The 8,858-nt window shown below is 62.6% G+C and overlaps 1 protein-coding gene across 1 annotated transcript; it reads right to left on the reverse strand.

Moving 5' to 3' along the window:
• Window positions 1-3,712: 3,712 nt before the first annotated feature.
• On the reverse strand, window positions 3,713-8,606 carry FOXJ1 (forkhead box J1). Its single transcript, XM_011361984.2, has 3 exons — window positions 8,485-8,606; window positions 7,267-7,924; window positions 3,713-5,529 (listed from the first exon to the last, which is right to left on the reverse strand). The coding sequence occupies exons 2-3, from the start codon at window positions 7,753-7,755 to the stop codon at window positions 4,762-4,764; spliced, it is 1,257 nt and encodes a 418-aa protein (XP_011360286.1). The 5' UTR covers window positions 7,756-7,924; window positions 8,485-8,606; the 3' UTR covers window positions 3,713-4,761.
• Window positions 8,607-8,858: the final 252 nt, after the last annotated feature.

Raw genomic sequence — 8,858 nt, forward strand, 5'->3', positions numbered from 1 at the left:
TTTACTGCCGGTAGTTGCATTTGGCCAAGGCTTCTTAGCTGTTTCCCTACCTTTTATCCACCTGCTCAGCCAGCACATTCATTCATTCATTCATTCATTCATTCATTCATTCATTCGTTGAATACTTAAGACGCTGGGCCAGGTGCTTTATGCTGCGAGTGTAGGAGTGAGCAGGACAGGCGGGTTCTCTGCCCTCGGGGGTCTGCAGACTTTGGGAGCGTCTGAGGCTGAACACTCTCAGGCGGGTCACTCTTCCCCACCACTTACTTCCCCACTCACCTACCTGGGCCCGACACAGGGCCACGGTTCACTTTAAGCAGGTTGGAAAGAGTTGGAATGCCAGGTGGGCCTGGGGACAGGGTTTGGTGCCCAGAGTGAGGCAGGGACAGCGGTGGGGGCAGAGTGGCCTGGGGCAAGGGCAGGGCCACTGACAGAGTCCGTGGGTGGCTGGGTAAGGGGCGGAGGGCACCTGGCAGCCAGCCTCTCTGCCTCAGCTTAATTCCCTGGGCAAACAGCCTTTCCGGGAGGGCTGTGGGCAATGCTGTGGCTTCAAAGAGCCCTGGGGGCCATGGGCGGGGTGGGCCGTATGCAGGGAAGCCTGCCTCCCCAGTTTCTGGAATTCTTACTTTCCTGGGAGCTCAGCCTCCTGCTTTGTTCAAGGGGAACACATCTGGGGCTCGGACCCTGGCCACCCTACTGCCCTCAGAACGGTCAGTTGGGGCGAGAGACTGTGCTGGAGCTGGGGGGTGGGACAGCGAGACCGTCAGCCCTGCCGTCAGCCCCCTTGGTTAACATGCACCCTACTTTTCCCTGTCCCCCCTCCCCCCGGGCTGGTTGACAGTGACCTCCAGCTGGTCCCTGCCCGATGCTGACGCACACAGGAAAAGCTCAGGTCCCAGCACGCCCGTCGAGGTGGCTCTGACCCGACCCACCTGCGAGCCACAGAGCGGGACAGACCCAGGTGCCCTGGAAGACTAGTGACCCCTGGGGCTTCCGTGTGCCTCCTCGACTCCCCCTGGTCAGCACAGCCCCAGCATGGGTGGCCTCACAGAAAGCCCTCCCCCACCCCGGGGTGCCTCCCCTCACTATCACTGTGTTTTCCTCTTCATCACACAAGAATGTGTCCGCAGGACCTGGGGCCGCTCTCCCACCCCATTGTTAATGCAGGCACCTCCCCACACTCCCACCCCGACAGGCCCAGGCCTGCCCCATGGGGCCGGCCCACTTGCCCCTGCCGGGCGTCCAAATACACCTGTTTACCTTCGGGCCTCAGCCCAAGATGGAAGTGCACCTGACTCCTGGCCACCTCTCCTCGCACCCGCCCTCACACCCCTTCTTTCCTGCCCTCCAGCTCACCCTCTTCCTTCTGAAATCCAGTGTCCCCAGTGTGCCTGGCGGGAGGTGGGGGATGGGGAGCAATCGCTGCCCCCATCTCAGCTCTGCAGGTGCCTGGCCTTTTGCTCCGGGACGGCATGGAGTGTGGGACGACAGGAAGCCCTGAGAGTCACTGGAGCCTGGAGCTGGGGGTGACCTGTCCCGTGGGACAGGATGTGCTCTGGGCCGGAGGCGGAAGAGGGCCCCCAAGGTTCAAGCTCCTGCCCTCTCCATAGATCCATGCCTGGCTGGGGGATCCACAGGGGAGGCAGGATGGGACAAAGGTGGCAAGTCAGGGGGTAGACGAGTAGCTCCTTGCTTTGGGAAGGGCTGTCCCCAACACCCAAGAATGACGTAGTTCAAGGGTTTCTTGCCTCAGAGGTGGGGACCAAAGGAGAAAAGGAACCTGCTCAGAGAGCTTAAGTCATGGGCTCCAAGCCACACAGCTCAAAAGAGACAGGGCTGCTCGATGCAACATGTGACCCTAGATTGGGACATTGGTCCAGAGAGGTGCATTGGCCAGGCAGTGGGCAGGACCTGGAGGCAGTCTGCAGTGACGGGGGGCTTGCCAGGTCCATGCTGATTCCCCGATGGTGAAGGTGGCACTGGGGCTATGTAGCAGTGTCCTTGCTCTAAGGAAATACACACTAAAGTAGTTCTCACTAATGGGGCATCATGCCTCCAGCTTACTGTTAGATGCTGCAAAATATATCTTGATTGGATTACTTCGAACCCACAAGTGAATAGGAGGTAAATGAACACCTTTTTAATAAAGCAGCCCAGCCACGGTCCAGGGCAGGGATGGGTAGGAGGGACCTCGCTTTCCATCTCCCCGAGGCTGCTTGCTCAGCTCTGTGCTCCAGAGCCCTTCCGAGCCCTCTCGCCTTTGGTAGCCTCTGGGAACTCTTAAACGTGCTGATGCCAGGGCCCCAACCCCAGAGATTCTGGTCCCGGGCGCAGGGATTTTTAGGAGCTCCCTCTGTTCCTCCCTGCAGCCAGGAGTGAACTGGAACCTCTGTTTGGGGGGTTCTGCTTGCCCCTGACCTTTCCCCTTCTCCCCCAGCATGGCCTAAGCAGAGGGTGTGGATCTGGGGACACCAGCATGCCCCACCTGTCAATTCTGCCCCTTTGGCCAGGTCTGGAGGCTGATCCTGGGGGCCAGTGGAGAAGGCCAGAGGTCCCGTTGTTTCCCCAACCCTGGGGGCCATGGAGATGAAGGCTGCTGGGTGGTGGGGGAGGGAGGGAGGATTTGCTTGTGGGGCAAAGGAAGTCTCAGAGCTGAGGCAGCCTTCTCAGCCCGCTGTGGGAAGGGGGTGGGCTGGCTTCTGGGCTCTGTCAGGCCCCAACCCCGCTGGCCCTGCGCTGTGTGCAGCCCTTCTGAAATATTTGGAATAATTAGCAAGTGAAAGCAGCAAGTTAGCAAGGGAATGCCAGGCTGGCCTCAAGCCAAGCTCGAGTGAAGGAGAAGAAAAGGGCTTGGTGGAGAAAGGCATCCGTGGAGGCCGAGGCCGGGCAGGATTGTGTAGGAACAGTGCCCGTTTGTGCCAATGTGCGAGTGTGTGTGTGTGTGTGTGTGTGTGTGTGTGTGTGCGCGCGTGCGTGCTGGGGGAGGAGCTGAGAAGCACGAGGGTGTGTTTGCGGGTCTGGGAGGGGAGGTGGTTTCCAGGCAAAGCTGGGGTGAGGGGATTGAAAGGTGCCCCTGTCACCCATTTCCTGTGTCTCTGTCTCCTCATCAGAGCCCTGCGGGCTGGTTCCTGGCAGAGCAGACCTGCCCGTGGGAGTGAGTGGGGAAGCGGGGTCTGGGCACTCGGGCTGCCCTGGCCACCCGCCTCCTCCAGCCTCGAATTGGGCCCTGGGGCCGGGGCCCTCTGACCTCACACCTTGTCCGTCCAAGAGAGGACCCAGGGAGGGAGGTGCTGGAGACGGGCCCAGGCTGGGGACCGCAGACGCCAGCAGACAAGCCCAGGCAGGCCCTCGCAGCGGGGGACGCATGAGCAGAGCCCTGGGCAAGCTCAGCCTGTGTGATTCCCCAGGGCCGGGGAGGGGGCCCTGCCTCCTTTGTTGCATACTCCTGGGGGGCTGTGGGTGCAGCTCTCCCCATTGTGCAGATGGAGGTACTGAGGCCCAGCCTGCAGGGAACCCCTTGAGGGCTGCCTCTTCACCCCTTTTTCTCTGGGGACACAGAGGTTGTGGGGAATTCATCAGGGGGCAGGCACTTCTTCAGGCCTTCCATGACCCCCGCACCTTCCTCCCCGCTGTCCTCTTTGTCACTGAAGTCCCCTCTCCTAAACTGTCCCTCACCTTTTCCTGAAGAAAGTTGCAAGCAGGTCCATTTTCGGATTTAAAAAAATTTTATTTTCAAAAAATTTATTGTAAATAACGTTCCATGAAAAAGGTTAAATTGCCCCATGGGGCAGGAGAGTGGATGTGGGATGCAGCCCCAGGGGGCTCAGGGTGGAGCAAGACACTCCCTCCCACGAGTGCGGGCAGGGGCACGGGCGACACCCCCTTCCTGGTCCCAGTGGCTCGAGCCATCTCAGCATCCCTGTTAAGCCTCAGCTATAGCTATACTCACTACGTTAGTCTGTCTGTCCCCTCCCCTCTGCAGCTCGGCTGCCCCTGCTCCCCCCACCCCCACCCCCAGAACCCCAACTCCCTGCTGCTCTCAGCCTCCAGTCGGGCTCAAAAATTAGGAGTTTCCACCCTCTGTCCCACCTCTGGAGATGGGGCCAGGAGAAGACCCCAGAGGCCTTAGAAAATTTCTTTGCCCCACCTGGCACCCCGACCTCGTCCGTCTCCTCTCTCTGCCCCCTCCCCCAGCTCTGCGCCCCATCTACTGCCCGCCCCGGCCCCAGCCCCTGGGAGGCTTTGCCTGCAGAGGCCTCTAGGGGGTTAATTTGCTGTCACCTAATTAGCATTTGTTGTACCTGGGAACTTTCTCTGGATAGAGACCTGGGGAGGAAAGGCGGTGGGGGGGGGGGTTGCGGGGAGGGAGGGAGAAGCACTGGAGCCTGGAGCCGAGGGGCTGGGGGCGGGCCCTGTCCTGTTGCTCCCCGGCCAGGGCAGCGCCCCTCCAGGCCGCTGCTCTCACAGTGGGGGGCTCTTTAGCCGGTCCCTGGCGAAGGGAAGATGAGGGTCAATGAAACACTGTGTGTGGGGGGGGACTGGGGAGGGGAGGCAGCAGTTCTTGTCCTGAGCCCCAGTTCTCAGCCTCCTGGGCTGTCTTCTGAGGGCAGCCTGGGCTAGGGACCGTGTGGCCTCGTGGGGCCAGCCTCGGGAGACTTGGCCCAGCCCCTGCCTGGGCGGTAGGATTCTATCGGCCTGTGTTGGGGGGCAGTCTGGGCACTGACTTGGGTGCTGTCCGGAGGTGGGGCGGGGCCTGGCCTCTTACAAGAAGGCGCCCACACTGGCCCAGTCCTGCAGGTCGGCAGCCAGGGCAGCATCCCCAGCCTCGAAGAGGGGCTCCGGAGGCAGGCAGCCACTGCCACTCTCGTCCCAGGGGTGCTGCAGGAAGGACGTGGCCAGGAAGGTCTCGTCGAAGTCCAGGCTGTCGGCAGCCTGCTCCACTGAAGGCCCCCAGGTGGCGGGGCAGTCGATGTGGCGGCCGTGGACGGTGAGGTCCACGTCCCCGTGCGAGGCGGGGCTCAGCGGGGGGCTCAGCTCCAGGGCCTCCAGCGTGCCCAGCTCCTCACCCAGAGTGCTGGTGTCGAAGACGGCCTCCCAGTCAAAGTTGCCTTTGAGGGGCTCCAGCTCACCCTGCTCCTCCTGGGTCAGCAGCAGGGTGCTGGGGGGCCGCGGGACCTTGGCCACCCGCTTGGGCAGCGGCTGTTTGCGCTTATGGCCAAGCCTGCCCTCGCCCACACCCCAGCCCGCCTCCCCGGTGGCCTCCTCGAACTCCCGTAGCAGCTGCTGGGCCTCGGTGTTCACGGTCAGCGGCCCGGCCCATGGGGCAGCGCTGGGCTCCTGAGCGGCCTGGCGGGCGAAGGCCGGGTGGATGTGGACCTGGGGCAGCCGCCGCTTCTTAAAGGCCCCGCTAAGCAGGCGCTCGGCGTACTGAGGGTCGATGCGCCAGAAGCCCCCCTTGCCTGGCTCGTCCTTCTCTCGAGGCACTTTGATGAAGCACTTGTTCAGGGACAGGTTGTGGCGGATGGAATTCTGGGCACAGGGAGAGAGGAGAGACAGAGGACGGCTGGGTGAGTGGGAAGGAAGGGTTGGTGACGTGTGGCTGCTAATGCTCCTACGTGTCCTCCTACCATCTCCTCTCTGATGAGGGAGGAGGGATGGAGGCACTGCTCTAACGGGGAGGCTCTGGGACACCAGCCACAGGGCACCCGGAGCCAGGAGTGCTGTCGGGGGCTTTTGTTCCCTGTTGCCAGGATATCTGCCTGCTCAGTCATCCGAGCCCTGAGCCGCGGGTCGGCTCTCAGTGCCACCTCGTCCTGCCCTCCCTCCCTTACCCCACTGCTTGTGGCCTCTGGCCAAAGGCCTCAGCTCCCCCAGGGCCTGGATGGCCATCTCCCTCCTTCTGGTCCTGGCTGGCCCTCTCCGTGTGTGAAGTGCGTGGTTCAGGGTGAGGGACACTGGGCGATCGAGGGTGTGTGTGTGTGGTGTGTGCGCTCACGCGCGAGTGTGTGTAGGGATGAAGTGTGGCGGGATCTCATGACTTTCCTTGTTTGTTGAGCCAGCTGCTGGCCTGGGCCCTAACTGCCCGTGGCCCCCTCCTCCCACCCCAAGCTGTGAGGCCCCAGTTGATTATTACCCAGCGAAGGGCAGAGTGCTCATTTCCTGGGCCCATTTTCCAAAGCTCAGGCTTGGAAGGCGTGGGGTTGGGTGAGGGTCTCCGCTTTCTCAGCAAGGCTACAGACGGCACTGCCCCGGAGTCAGGGCCCAAGCGAGTGTGGAATAGCTTGGGACTGTAATCCTGCCGCCTGCTGTCTACAGATGCCCCAGGGAAGAATCTGGGCATCCTCAGAGCCTCTGTCCCCAACTTGCCCCCAATCATGATGGATGAAGATACTCAGGGCAGGGCAATGTCTGCCCCATCTCAAATCACCATCTAGCCTAGCTCATTCCTAGGTACGTAGTCTTGTCCAAATGTGGGCGGCAGGGCGGATGGGTACCCCCTGACAAGGCTGGGATGTTTACACGGTGGCCTGGCCCCTTGGCTGCTCTGTGCCAGGTTCCGGAGACTTGGAACATGAAGCCAGTGCTGGAGGCAGAGCCCCAGTGGAAAGCACCTGGCTCAGGTAATTGTTCCCCTAGGGAGGTTGCCTGAGAGGAGGGGGAGGAGTGGAGGCAGGAAACTGGGGAGGGGTTTGGGAGGGGGGTTGGGACAGCAGCTTTAGGAAGGCCCCACAACCTCTCCACTGGGACACAGCTGGCCTTCACACCCCATGGCACTCCCCTCCCCCCCAGCCAAATGCATGTAGGCAGGACAGAGAGCTTGGCAGGGGGGCCAGGCTCCAGCTTCTACTTCTGAGTCAGGTCCTGACAAACTGTCCTTGGGCAAGGCAGTGTCTAGGAATTCTAGGACTTGGGATAAAAATGTGTTCCTCAGTCTCCGCCTTCCCCCCCCAAGGGGATTGTGTCTGGCCCTGGTCTTTGGGCTGGGCCTCCTGGATGAGTGACAAGTGCTTGCCCTTTGAACCTCGGCTTTCATACCTCTAAAGCCCTTGAACATCCTTCCTCCTTCCTCTCTGAAGCCAAATGAGGGGCAGTTTCCAGCCCTGGGCTCCTTGGAGGTCCTTCCTCCATGGCCTTCCTCCCTTGGGGAACTGGCTGCACTGCCCATACTTGGCCTGCGGACCTGGGACCTGAGTCCTGTACGCTGCTCAGGAGTGGAGAGGGGGAAGGGAGTGGGGAGGGAGCGGCCGCAACCCGCGCCTCCCCTACCTGCCAGGTGGGATCTGCATGGCGGAAGTAGCAGAAGTTGTCCGTGATCCATTTGTAGATGGCGGACAGAGTGATCTTGGTGGCCTTGCTAGCCTGCATGGCCATGCAGATGAGCGTAGCGTAGGAATAGGGTGGCTTCACGTGCGGATTGGTGGCATAGTCCACGTCGTCGGGGGGCGGGGCCTGCAGACCCGGGGGCGAGCTCCGCGACGTGCACGACGACGTGGGCTTGCCTGGAGTGTGCGGCTGCCCCAGGCAGGCGGGATCCGCCGCCAGGGGGGACCCTGGTGCGGCCGAGCCTGGCACCTGGTGGTAGCCGTGGGGGTCAGTGCCCCCCGGGGGCAAGGCGGGGGCCTTGGCGTTGAGAATGGAGAATTCCTGCAGCCACTGCAGGCTGGTCAGGCTGTCATCCAGGGCGTCGGGCTCCTCCAAGCCTCCCTCGGGCCGGGCCTCCTCTGCTCCGGAGAGGCGTAGCCAGCTCTCCGCCATGTCTGCGGGGACTCTCGGAGGGGGTGGTCAACATCCACGGGCTGAGCCGAGGGTGGCCCGCCACGCTCTCCGGCCCGCTGACTCCCGCGGCTCCAGTTACACAGCCTCCCGGACGCGCGCTTCCATCCCGCAACCCGGGGGTCGCCGCCTCCGGATACGAATGTGGGGCCTGCGGGGACACAGCGGGAGCTGAACACTCCTCCCTCACGCCCGAGGGGAGGCGTGTGCGAGGGGGGAGGCTCCTCTAAAATCGTCCTGGCAGCTGGAGGATCTCGGAGTGCCGAGGTCTGGGAAACAGAAGCCGTGCCCTGGGGTCAGACCCCAGAGGGGCGGGCGGCCTCCCTCTTCTTTTCCCCTTCGAGGTTGGAGATATTTTATTAGCCAAACGAGGGACGAGGCCTCCGAGGCCATCCCCTTCTCCCCAAGAGCGGGAAATCAGACACCCACACCCTGCGACACAGAGAAACGGGGGCGACGGAGCCCGGGAGGGCAGTACGACGGGGCGGGAGACGGGGTTGGTCGTCTGATCTTTGAAAAGGGATATTAGGATAGAAGATCTCGGGGAAGGAAGGGAGCAGGACAAAGTTATGGGGGGCGAGAAGCGAGTTGCCCCCAGACTCCTCAGATGTCAGTCCTCGGGCCCACCACTACCGTCGAGGACGGATGGGAGAGCGGGGTGGTACCGACGCCTCTCCCTTTCCGCGGCCCGCGGCCCTGCCCGTCCCTTACCTGGCTCAGAGCGCAGCCCAGGCCAAAGGAAGGTTCTGGAAGAAGTTCCTCCCAGCCCTGCCGCTCTCTGCCCCCAGCTCAAGGGCCCCGCCAGCGCCCCTCGTTGCCCCCCCGCCCGACGGCGCCTCTCTGAGCGCCCGCGGCCGCGGGACCGGCATTAAGTAGCCGCTCGAAAGGCTTCTCCTGCTGCCATGGCGACGCTCCGCCCCCATAAACAGCTTTCGCTGCTGCTATTGGCCGGCACGTCTCCATGGATACCGCGGGCTCCTTCCACTCTCTCTGGCGGTAACTCTCTTCGAACTCCCTCCTTCTGCCGTGCTCTCCCGCGCCACCCAACCCCCTACCCGCCGCGCGGCTGGGCTCCGCGCATTCCC

Source organism: Pteropus vampyrus, unplaced genomic scaffold, assembly GCF_000151845.1.
Source record: "Pteropus vampyrus isolate Shadow unplaced genomic scaffold, Pvam_2.0 Scaffold72, whole genome shotgun sequence".
Taxonomy (NCBI): domain Eukaryota; kingdom Metazoa; phylum Chordata; class Mammalia; order Chiroptera; family Pteropodidae; genus Pteropus; species Pteropus vampyrus.

Bases quoted from the DNA above. Each gene is read 5' to 3' on its own strand.
- FOXJ1 (XM_011361984.2), bottom strand. From the start codon at position 7,755: ATGGCGGAGAGCTGGCTACGCCTCTCCGGAGCAGAGGAGGCCCGGCCC. The intron at 5,530-7,266 runs GTAGGGGAGGCG...CCCTGTGCCCAG, and splicing joins ATGCAGATCCCACCTGGCAG to AATTCCATCCGCCACAACCT.